This window comes from Moschus berezovskii, chromosome 17 (assembly GCF_049115385.1).
Source record: "Moschus berezovskii isolate FMDL1 chromosome 17, NW_MosBer_1.0, whole genome shotgun sequence".
Classification (NCBI taxonomy): domain Eukaryota; kingdom Metazoa; phylum Chordata; class Mammalia; order Artiodactyla; family Moschidae; genus Moschus; species Moschus berezovskii.
This window is the reverse complement of record NC_142476.1, coordinates 40,292,766-40,305,171: the sequence shown is the minus strand read 5'-3', so window position 1 is coordinate 40,305,171 and position 12,406 is coordinate 40,292,766. Positions and strand designations below refer to the sequence as shown.

The 12,406-nt window shown below is 50.2% G+C and overlaps 1 protein-coding gene across 2 annotated transcripts in view; it reads right to left on the bottom strand.

Moving 5' to 3' along the window:
- Window positions 1-11,345, bottom strand: part of PLEKHM2 (pleckstrin homology and RUN domain containing M2) — a 41,018-nt gene extending 29,673 nt beyond the window's left edge. The window contains exon 1 of one of the 2 annotated variants that reach the window (XM_055419281.2): window positions 11,080-11,345. In XM_055419281.2, the coding sequence (XP_055275256.2) occupies window positions 11,080-11,139 (60 nt within the window). In that variant the 5' untranslated portion in view covers window positions 11,140-11,345. The remainder of the gene's footprint in view (window positions 1-11,079) is intronic. The other variant, XM_055419280.2, reaches the window with a different exon arrangement.
- Window positions 11,346-12,406: the final 1,061 nt, after the last annotated feature.

The window sequence follows — 12,406 nt, the reverse complement described above, 5'->3', positions numbered from 1 at the left end:
TCTTCTGGGCAGGGAGGCTGGGGTCCAGAGAGGTAAGGACACGCCCTGACCTCCTTGCTTTGCTTAGTGGTCCTCCTGCTTTCCTGCAGTGTCCTGATCAGGTGTGCTCGGACATCACAGAGGGAGCTATTACTGAAGCCCCTTCTACTCCCATTCCCTTAGGGATAAAGCAAAGGTCAGGGGCATCTGCTGCCACCATCTGAAAGTGCTCATCCCACTGTCTTACTAAGGAGAGCAGAGCAGGAGGTGTTGAGCCACTCCCAGGGCTCTGTGGAATGGGAGCTGGGAGCTGGGGGGACAATGTTGGGAATGTCCCAGCTGCTTCCTTCCTAGACATGAGAATAATGTCAACAGAGGCCAAGGCTCGCTGGTGTCCACTGCTCACCAATCCTGGGCAACCACAATGATTCTAACCATTGTCCTCATTTAATCCCTCACCCGGGATCCCATCCTACCTTAGCCTGAAAATAGCTCATCTCCAAATGACAATCAATTACAGTAGACTATTAACCCAGACATCACCCCTGCACAAGAACCAATCAGAAAGCCTGCGATTCAGAAATGGCTGGCCTGGTTTCTCAGTGGGCATGAAAAACCCAGTCCTGCAGCCAACAGCCCTTCCTGGGAAAGGCTTGTGCCCAGGCTGGTGGCATCGTGGGACTGACTGGCACCTCCGACTTGTAGGGCTACATAAAGGGTGTGCTGTTTATTTACCACGGGCCTGCATTGTTCCTGAAGCAAGTTGGGTGAAATCAATGCTTCTTAACCATTCATTTACCACTAAATATACCTAATTATACAGCTTTGTTTCCTACCTCCCAAATCACTGCTTATTAGCCCCTTTGCCGGAGTTGGCAGGCTCTCTGCTTTACTGGCAGCTCTGTTCAAAGACATGCAGGGGAAAAGCTGAAAAAAGCAGGTAGTTGGGGAGATTCCTTGGTGGTCCAGTGGTAAAGAATCTGCCTGCCACACAGGTTTGATCCCTGATCTGGGAAGATCCCACATGCTGCAGAGCAACAAAGCCCGTGCGACAGAATTACTATATCCCGCTCACCGAGAGCCTGTGCTCCACAAGAGAAGCTACCACAATGAGAAGCCCAAGCACTGCAAGGAGGGAAAAGCCTGTGCAGCAATGAAGACCCAATACAGCCAAAAAGAAATAGTGAATAAAATTATTTTTTTTAAAAAAAGCAGGTACTTGGGAATTCCCTGGTGGTCCAGTGGTTGGGACTCTGTGCCCCACTGCACGGGGCCTGTGTTTGATCTCTGGTCGGGGAACTCAGGTCCCACAAGCCACACAGCATGGCCAAAAAACCCCACAAAAAACAGGTATTTGAATTATCCATGGATTCCATTTTTTGTACTTTCTCTGGGGTGTAAAGGGCTTCCCTGGTAGCTCAGATGGTAAAGAATCCACCTGCAATGCAGGAGACCTGGGTTCAATCCCTGGGTTGGGAAGATCTCCTGGAGAAGGGAATGGCTACCCACTCCAGTATTCTGGCCTGGAGAATTGCTTGGACTGTATAGTCCATGGGGTGGCAAAGAGTCGGACTTGACTGAGCGACTTTCACTTTCGGGATGTTAAAGCTGAATGCCAAAGAATTAATGCTTTTGAACTGTGGTGTTGCAGAAGACTCTTGAGTCCCTTGGACTGCAAGGAAATCAATCCTAAATATGCTTTGGAAGGACTGATGCTTAAGCTGAAGCTCCAATACTTTGGCCACCTGATTCGAAGAGCTGACTCATCGGAAAAGACCCTGATGCTGGGAAAGACTGAAGGCAGGAGGAGAAGGGGATGACAGAGGATGAGATGGTTGGATGGCATCTCCGACTCGATGGGCATAAGTTTAAGCAAGCTCCAGGAGTTGGTGATGGACAGGGAAGCCTGGCGTGCTGCACTCCATGGGGTCGCAAAGAGTTGGACACAACAGAGTGACTGAACTGAACCGGGGTGTTGGAACAGTGACAACAGTTGGGAACTGGCCTAGTTTGGCACAGATCTCCTGGGTAGTTTGACAGAACATGTTTCCAGAAGCAGTTAAATGCTCCTCTGTGCTGGCAAGGGAGTGTCCCAGTGTCCCTGGGTACCCTGCGTGTTCTGCCTCTGAACTCAGCACAGGGTTGACCCCGATGGAGGGGCCAAGGCCCCTCTTCAGAGTAGAGAGGAAGATGTAAGAGGCCCTCCCAAGAGGTCCCTGGGCAAACACCAGAGACCTAGACGCCAACCAGGGGCCTGAAAGGACACATGGCGCAGGACTCTCCGCCATCCATGTGCTGCTGTGCTGGAGGCAGAAGTTGGTGGAGACCCTGCTGTTTTCTGAGTGCTCACATTCAGGGTTGTGTGTGGCACCGGTGGCGGGAGGAAGGGAGTTTTTCAAACCCTTGTTTTCAAAGCCTGGGAGCCTTCGCTGGCTCTGGGTTCATCTTTCACTTCCCCTTTCCCCTGCTGTACCTGCAATGTGACCTCAGCAGTACTTCCCCCACCTGGGCAGCCAGATTGTTGCTGAGGAAAATGGCCATCAAGTCACCATCTAAAACACGACTTAGGTTTGGAGGACACTCCTGCCACCTCCCAAGGTCTGTGTGATACAGTCAGAGACTTTATTTATTATTATTAAAAAAAATCATTTTAGTTTTTTATTTATGGCCGTGCCGGGTCTTCATTGCTGTGTGTAGGCTTTCTCTAGTTGTGGCCAGCAGGGGCTATTCCGTAGCTGTGGTACACAGGCTTCTCATCGTTGCGGCGTCTCTGGCTCTAGGGCGCTGGGGCTTCAGCAGCTGCAGCACTTGGGCTCAGTGGTTGTGGCTCAAGGGCTTAGTTGCCCTGAAACATGTGGAATCTTCCCAGACCAGGGATCAAACTCATGTCCCCCACACTGGCAGGGGGATTTTTAATCACTGGACCACCAGGCAAGTCCAACAGTCAGAGACTTCAGAGGTTTAAAGTGTAACTATAGGGTTAGGAAGTGTGTTGAGAACTCCATGGATTACAAACCCATAATGGTTATTAAAGGACATCCAGGGGGCTGACTGCATTAAGTGTAACGATCCCTCTGCTCTGCTCACTCCCCTTCAGGTCAGCATGTCTAGACACTTCATACCTCAGCAGTCTGCAACCCCCCCAAAACAAAGAACTTACAGTGATTTTTTAGAGTATAAGCATAAATATATAATAAAATTTTATATTAAAAGATAAACACACACACCAAAGGGTAGAAGTGTGAACAGAGGTTGACTACTTTCAAAAATCATGTGCAGATTTCAAGTCTACATTAGTTCTTCCCTTGTTCTTACATATTACTGGGTTTCTTAGAATATTCTACTTCCAGCTCTCAAGTACAGACACCCAAGGAGGAGGGTAGCCTTTAGGAAAAGAATGCTTTCTTCCTTCGATATTTCCATGTTTGTGAATACTTAGAAGCAAAAGGAAAAGAAGATAAACTACAAATACCTAAGATGGGAGAATGTGTGGTGCAGGGCCAGCTGCTTTGCTGAAAAGACAGAGAAGCTCTCGGGACCCTGGGTGGTTGTAACAAGGACCTGACCTCTCAGCTCTGGCCAAATGAATGCTCCTAGAAACTGTCCTTATTCTCCTGCTTCAAACTGAAGTTCTAGGACATTCACACCACAAACAAGCCATGGTGAGGAGGCGGACAGGGCTGGAAAGGGACGGTCACCTTAGTTCAGACTCCAGGGAGGAGAGCTCTGGGCCAGGGTCGCCCACTCCAACCTTTCACTGGGGAGTCCCGGCTCCATCAGCATTGAGGTTGCCCAGAAGAGCTTTTTGTCTATGGAGGAAAAGCCCCATTTGCTCCCCTAGGACATAAGGGCACGCCCAGCCTCAGGGGCACCACACTCTCCTTGCCACGGTGGCAAATCATGATGCAGGAGATGAGCAGTGAAGACCTGAATGGTAAGAATGACCCACCCAAGAGCCCCCGGGCACCCACAAATGTCAACTTGCTCTTCCCACAATGCTCAAACCCTGAATATCAGCTCCTTTCTTTCCACATTGAAACGTCTTACCCACTCTACCCTCACTCAATCTTAGTTTTTAGGCCTAATATTTCCGTCAGCCAGCAGCAGCCTTCCAGTTTTGCTGGAATTTCTTTTCACAATGGGCTCCAGCTAGATGAGTTTGAGGGGGACCCACAGGAATGGCCACTGCTCCATCCAACACTTGGAGTGTCCACTGTGACTACAGAGATGGCTGGGGACTGCCCTGACTAACGGGGGCTGCTGTTGCCAGATGGAGACCTGTTTCCATGTGGCCTCCAGTCATCACACAGGGCCTTTCAATTTGGATGAGCCCAATGCTAGAGCCAAGACACGAAGAAAGAGAGAGCCCGGGGTGGCCTGCGACGGGGCAGCAAGGACCACAATGTTACCAGGCCTCAAACAGAGCCCTGCTGCTGCTGCTGCTAAGTCACAACATCTTATAAAAGGAGAACCATGGTGAACTGAACAGGCAGGGCTCAGAAAGAGCAGTGACCAATTCTCCATTGGCATCTCATGCTGGGCCTGGGTGGGGTCACTTGGGGGGTCAGGGGTACACTTAAGTGGTTTCTGCTTGAGGGCCCTTGGGCCCCTCCCACCCTCTTCAGGGAGCCTCTGTGCTGTGAAGAGAGGACAGGAGCAGAGAGACAGCTACCGGTGACCTCAGGACTCGGGCAGGGGACGGGGAGCCCTTAGCATTTCTGTTTATAAAATGTGTGTGTGGATATTTATTATTTTATTGAGCTCTTTGCCAGGGTGACTCAGGTCATTAGGGGTTTTCAGAATACTTAAGATTTTCAAACTCTTAAGGGTTTTTCCATGAAGCCAAGAGAACAAAACTATTGATTGAAACTGAATGGTCAGTGTAATCCCCACATAGATCTAACTACCAGGCCCACTCTGGGAATGAGATGCTTGAGCTCATTTTTAATGTATAAGCAGATCTAACCTCTCTGGAGGAGTGGAAAACAGGAATGACACAAGCCTCACCACCGGGGCCAGCTGCATGGCCAAGCGAGGTTGAACAGCTGCAGCTCTAAGACCAGTATCTGCAGACCCCAACTGGGAGACCCCCGCTCTGCACAGGGTGTGTGTCTGGCCAGAAACAGAAGGCCATTCAGAGCCCACCCCAGAGGGGCGATCCACCCAGAGTGAGGGCGCGGGGACTCGGCCCATCCTCTGCAGGAGAAGGCTGTCCCAGCCCGGGAGCACTCTCTCAAAGAGGGGTTACTTCATTCAAATCCATGTATTCACCCTGTTTAAGGGGATCCAAATTGAGGCTGAGGAGGTAGAGAACTGGGCCACTAACTTTTTATTTTATACACTTCCGAGGTACTTGTGTGTTTTTTTAAAAAACAATTACTCGTTTCCTAGGCTAAGGTCTCACTCAACCACCCCAGTCAGTGTCCCTCCTGCAAGCCATGTTACCTCTCGAGGCAAGTCTTCCCTGACCACCCCACCACCACCCCCACTCCCTCCAGCAGATCCCTCCTGCTCACCACCTTATCCTGCCCGGCCTTCAAGGCACGTCACAACCAGAAGGTCTTTGTATTGGTTTGTGTGTATGCACACCATGTCGGGTCCGACTCTTTGCAACCCCACGGACTGTAGCCTGCCAGGCACCTCTGTCCATGAGATTTTCCCAGGCAAAAATACTGGAGTGGGTTGCCATTTCCTTCTCCAGGGCATCTTCCCAACCCAGGGAACAAAACTACATCTCTTGTATTTCCTGTATTGGCAGGCAGATTCTTTACCAGCTGAGCCACCAGGGAAACCCTTGAATTGCTTTGTCTGCTAATGTATCCCTCTCCCTTCCTACTGGGATATCCAATCCACAGATCTTGTCTGCCATGCTCGTTTCTACCCTTTTAGGGCCGAGGGCGCTCAGGACAGAAGGTGATCAGCAAAAGTTTTTGAAAGTCAGGATTACATGGACATATGGTAGTATTTACGGGAGTGACTGCATTGGTTCCACAAACCTGGCATGGTACAAAAATCCAGTGACAATACAGATTTCATTAACTATATGGAACCAGCCATCACATCAATTTATCTGAACATGATCCCTAGCCTACCCTAGAGAGGCTATTTTTGTGCACAAATAGTAGCTCTGTGCCAAATCCAGCCTGCAACCTGTATATGCAAAAAAGGTTTAGGGGAACACAGCCACACCCATACATGTATGGATTGTCTGTGGTTGCTTTTGAGTTGAACTAAAGAGTTTCGACAAAGACCACATGGGCTGAAAATATTCACCATCTGGCCTTTGAGGAAAAAGTCTGACAAACCATGAGCGTGAAGAAACAGAAGTGTAGTGTAAGACTTTGAAAACTACCCTAGAGAAAAAAACGGCAGGGTTCACACAGACACTTGCCAGTGCTAGTGGTAGCTAATATCTTATTCAGGCCTTGTTATGTGCAAGATACTGTGCTCTAAGATATTTTGCTCTGAGTGTATCATCTCCTGTAATTTAATTCTCATTATAACTGTGAGTAGGTTCTGATTGCTGAGGCTAAATGAGGTTCAGTAATTTGCTAGGGTCAACAGAGTCAGTGACAAATCTAATTCAAACCCCAAGCGAGGTCTGCATGCTCTGAAACTTGCACTTCGAGCCACCATGCTGGACAGCTTCCATGGAAAGCACTTTCCAGCCACAGTGAAGGGAACTCTCAGCACTCTTGAGACTGGTATGTCTCCTCATCGTCCTCAGAAGACCACCCGAACATCCCTGCTACCTTGGAATACTTTGTTGTTTCTGTTCAGTCGCTCAGTCATGTCCAACTCTTTGAGACCCCATGAAGGGCAGCACTCCAGGCTTCCCTGTCCTTCACTATCTCCTGGAGTTTGCTTATTGAGTTGATGATGCCATCCAACCATCTCATCCTTGGGGGCATTAAATGCCCACTATTTTCTATCTTAAATACCCACTTCTTCTCTGTCTCTGAATTCTACTGATTTGTCAAGACTGTACAAGCTCGCCTTCTCTGAAGCTTCTCCTTGTCCCGGTGATCAATTCTTCACCTGGTTAAGACTCTTCTTCCAACCAATATATGAACTGTTGGAGGGTAAAGGCTGCCTTCGACAGCACAGAGCCTTTGCTCAGACTCCAAGTATATGCAACAGACATGCTCCTCAGAAACAAAACAGAACTCTCATGAAAACCACAGCCTCCCCTCCCCTGGAGAAGATGCTACTTAGACCACACGCCAGTTCAAAATGCCAACACTGCCTTTGCCTTGGATATCTCTCTTTAGCTGTTAACAAATTGGCAACCACAAGCTTTACCATCTGCACCTGAGACATTTCATAAGGAACATGCCTTTCATTGTTATCATTGTCATTTACCTACGCCAACTATTAAATTCTCTAGTTCTCTCCAACCCCCACAAATGCTGCCTTCATATCAGTTACTGCATCTCTCGTGTTACAGGGCATGTTCAGCATCACAAAATCTTGATGTGAGAATAGTTGAACTCAACAAGGCTTTTGAGAGTCCCTTGGACAGCAAGGAGATCAAACCAGTCAATCCTAAAGGAAATCAACCCTGAATATTCATTGGAAGGATTGATGCTGAAGCTCCAATAACTTGGCCACCTCATACAAAGAGCTGACTCACTGGAAAAGACTCTGATATTGGGAAAGATTGAGGGCAGGAGGAGAAGAGGGCAACAGAGGATGAGATGGTTAGATGGCATCATCAACTCAATGGCCACGAGTCTGAGAAAACTCTGGAAGATAGTGAAGGATAGGGAAGCTTGGTGTACTGCTGTCCATGGTGTCTCAAAGAGTTGGAAATGACTGAGCGACTGACCAACACTGCTTAGAGAGTGGTTGCACTTGGGGGCATCATTTCTGGGGTGATGGCTATAGTTGTTTCTTGCCGGAGGTGCTGGATACAGTAAACATACATATACTGTATGTTTAGAAGTGCAGGTATATTCTATTTCAATAAAAACTTCTCAAATATCCTGTGTAAACATAGCTTACACACGTGGATTTTTTTTTTTTTTTTTTGCAGAAACCCATACCTCATTTTATTCATGAAACATCCTTAAAAAGGATGGGTCAGACCATCTTACCAGAGGTAGCATGGAAGAAAAGGCAAAGCAACTCTCATGGTGACATATAAAAATGTAGGTGAGACTGATGTTCAAGGTCAAATCTGACCCCAAGATTGTGAGCCCTCAAAGCCTACTGCTGTAGCTGAAGTGATTCCTATTAGAAGCAGATACTCTGATTCAGAAAACCAAATGCCCTTCATATGTGAGAATCAAAACAGTTTTCTGAAACATGACATACAAAGGAAGTGTGTAACAGTCTAAATGATATATAGCAATATTTAGGTGCTAAGGCCTTCAGCCATCTTCAGACCTTGTAGAACTGAAGAACTGCCTGACCACAAACAAACAGAAAAAAAGACCGCTTATGCTACACACTGAATGCATTTGCTTTTTAGTCCTGTCTGACTCTCTGTGACCCTAGGGGCTGCAGCACACCAGGCTTCCCTGTCCTTCACTATCTCCCAGAGTTTGCTCAAACTCATGTCCACTGAGTCAGTGATGCTATTCAATGATCTCATCCTCTGTTGCGCCCCCTTCTCCTCCTGCCCAAATGTATGCCCCTCCCCAAATTCAGATGTTAAAATTCTAACCACCAATGCGATGGTGTTAGGAGGTGGGGCCTTTGGGAAGTGATTAGGTCATGAAGGTGGAGCCTCCAAGAATGGGAATAGACCTCTTATAAGAGACCCAGAAGAGCTCCCTCCCCTCAAACCATGTGAGGGCACAGGGAGAAGTTAGCAGTCTTCAGCCATAAAGACAGCCCTCACCACTTTTTTGTTGTTGTGTAAGACTCCTTGTGACCCCCATGGACTGAAAGGCTCCTCCTGCCAGGCTCCTCTGTCCATGGGATTCTCCAGGCAAGAATACTGGAGTGGGTAGCCATTCCCTTCTCCAGGGGGATCTTCCCAACCCCGGGGATCGAACCCAGGTCTCCTGCATTGCAGGCAGATTTTTTACCATCTGAGCCACCAGGGAAATCCAGAACCTCACCATGCTGGGACTCAGTATTTTCAGGCTTTCAGCCTCCAGAATCATGACAAATAAATTTACGTTGTTTTATAAGCCACCCAGTCTACGGTGGTTTGCTTTAGCAGCCCAAACAGACTAAGGCAACTTTTGAAGACTGGGTTAAGCACCACGCTAAACACTCTACACACAGACTCTCAACAAATCTTCCCAAGAGCCCTGATTTTATCCCTGCTTTATAGATGAGAAACCAAGGCACAGAGAGGGTAAGGAACGTACCTAAGGTTACATGGTTATTCACTGGCAGGGCGGGGTTGAACCCAGGCCGCCCAGACTCCAGCATCCATGTTCTTAAACATGACACTCGCCGTGCCTCCTGCTGTGATGTACCTGGGGACAAGTTTCCAGTTTCTAGTGTGTGACACACTTTCTTGTCATGCTTGTCCAAGCGCATACGATGATAAGAATCTTGGCCAACACACCCAACTCTTTCATAAGTGGCAGGCTGATTTACAGAGTAGATCCCTGCTCTCAAAAGATTCATGCTGTCGCACATGTCCAACCTCCTTCTACCCGGATTTCCCCCATTTATTTGTAAGTTAGAGATTCAAAATCAAAATGTGTGGCCTACCTGAAGCCACAATCAGCCCAGATTAGACTAGAAAGGTCAATTGTCTTCTTTTGTCTTCATTGCCAAAGACGGATTGCTTTTAGACAATGTATTTGCTCATCCTACACTCCTTGAGTAAGCAAAAACAATGCCCCATTGCATAAGCAAAGCTTAGGAAAACTAAAACTTTTGTCAGACGTCTACAATGCTGCTTTTAGTTGTACTTTTAGAGGAACATTACAGTAAGAGCACATTTTGAATTTCCTTTTCAAGCCACATCGATCTTTATGAACAGTAAAATTGCTAGTCTGTGTTGCTTTTGAGGAATTTAAGTGGGGAAAGAGGGGAACATGATTATTTAAATTTAATGGTTCATTTAATGAATTCTCTTCATTTTGGAAGTAATTAATCTGATGAGCCTTCTCTTACCCCTCACATCATCCCCCACGACCTACCCCAGTTTCTGAGACTATAGGGTGAACTAGGAAGTCAAATTAGGAGAACACTGCAACAATATTCCTCAAGTGATTGTTAATTCTGGTTTGGTTTTAAGTAAGTATGAATCCTACCTTTTGGCATGGGGACCCTTTCTCAGATGAGCTGACTTCTTCATGCTGCTGCTGCTGCTGCTAAGTCACTTCAGTCGTGTCCGACTCTGTGTGACCCCATAGACGGCACCCAACCAGGCTCCCCCATAACAGATAGTTATTAATATATGCCTTTAATAGGTCATATTTTTTTCTCTACTTGGAACTGGGACATTGATCTCTCCTGCAGGGAGCACCATACACCGTGGTGTCACCAAGTTCTATAGGTCTCTGTCCAAAATGCAAGGTACTTCAGTTCTCAATCAAAGCTCCGAAGTGAGCCTCTTCACAACTGCCATCCTTGGGCAAGATTATTCAAGAAACTTCCCAGGACCAGAGGCAATGTCACCCTGAACTGGGAAGACTGGAAGATGCTTGTCACCGGCCGTCACCCTGACCGCCGACTCCCCGAGATGCAGGCACAGGGCGGATGGAGGATGCAGCGATGCCGCCCAGGGACGCGCGGCAGGTGGGGCCCTCCCAGAGCTTTTATGCCACTACGCTCAGAGTAGCGGGTCCTGGCGAGTGGCAGCCCCTCTAAGTGACGCAGGGCCCCCTGGGCCTGGCTATGTGGAAGCTCCCAGGACGCTGACCTCAACTTTGTTCTGTAAAAATAGCTCAGAGGCAGCGGCGCTCACGTGAGCCGCCCCGGCTTCTTCGCCATCGTCCCGGGGCTCCCGGCGGCTTCCCGTCCCCGGGGTCGCGGAGGGGAAGGGCGGTGTCCGGAGCCCCGGTGACAGGAGGGACCCCGGGCGAGCGACCCGAGGAAAGGACGGGGCGCTGGGTGGGGTCGAGGGCCCGAGCCGGGCGGGCCGGGTTGGCCTCGGGGCCCGGGCCGGGGCGGGCAGGCCGCGCTCACCTTCTTCACCGACAGAGAGATGTTCTCCAGAATCCGGTCCTTCACCTCCCGCGGCTCCATGGCGCCGCCGCCGCCGCCGCCCCGCCGCCGCCGCTTCCCGCGCCGGGGCCCCGGGGCCGCCGCCAACCGCTGCCGCCGGCCGTGCGGGGGCTCCGTCGTGCCGGCCGCGGGGCCCGGCGCCCGCCGCCCGGCCCTCGCCTCGCCCGGCCCCTCGCTCCGCCGCGGCCCGGCGGCTCCGGAGCGCGGCCGGCGGGGAAGGAGGCCGCGGGCTGTGCGCGGCGGCGCGGCGGCAGGAACTGATGTCAGGCGGGGCGGCGCCTAGGCCGGCCGTCGGGCTGGGACGCCCGCGCCGCGGCGCGCCGGGGAGACCGGGGACTGGGAGACCCGCTGGGCCTCCAGACCCAGGCTCCCCGGCCCCTCCTCAGAGACCCTGCAGGCCGTCCCCCCGGGGGAGGACCCTCCGGTCGGACCCCCGGGACCTGGAGACCCCGCCCCCGCCCGCCAGAGGCCACCCGTACCCTTGCTTCCTTAGCCCCGAGACCCCTCAAAGCTCAGACCCCCGCTCTCAGCCCAGAAACCCGGGCCTCTTGGCTTTGGGCAGCGTAGAGGCCCCCTCCCGGGCCTGCCCACGGACCCCTGCCGGCTGGCCCTCACCAGCTCAGGGTTCCCCACCCTCACCGCCCAGTCCCCAACTTTTAGGCCACTCCGGTGCTCGGTGCGCCTCCCGACCCCCAAACACTCTCTTCGTTTCAACTTCATCTTCAGTCCCGAAGCCCCCACTTCAGCTGGTCCACGTGTCCTGAGGACCTAACAGCCTCAGCCCCGAAGCCCACCGTAACGATTCCCCTTCTCCCCACACGCCCGCCTCCCCAAATTCGTATTTCGAAGCAAGCCACTTACACTTCAGAGTTCGTAGAGTCCTACCTGGCTCACTCACTCATTTGGTTCCCAAATAAGTATATTCCTGATACGTTCATTAGTTCCTTTCTATTCTTTTTTTTTTTTTGTCAATATATAGTCTTTTTTTTTTTCACTTTTAAAAGTTGAGAAATATGCCATATATTAGTTTCGGGTATATGATGTGATTGGATGTAAGTACATATTGTGAGATGATTGGCACCCTTTTTACTCTCAAGATACCCCAGTTCTCAGCTACACGTCTCTGATTTTCCCTCTTCTCTCCAGGCTGCCCCTCCCTCAGCCTCTCAGTCACTCCAGCACTGATCAGAAACACTGATTGTACAGCCTATCCTAGCTGGACCCCACCCAATACACATAAAAATGATACCTCTCCATGCCTCAGTTTCCCCAGGAGAGATCCAAGATG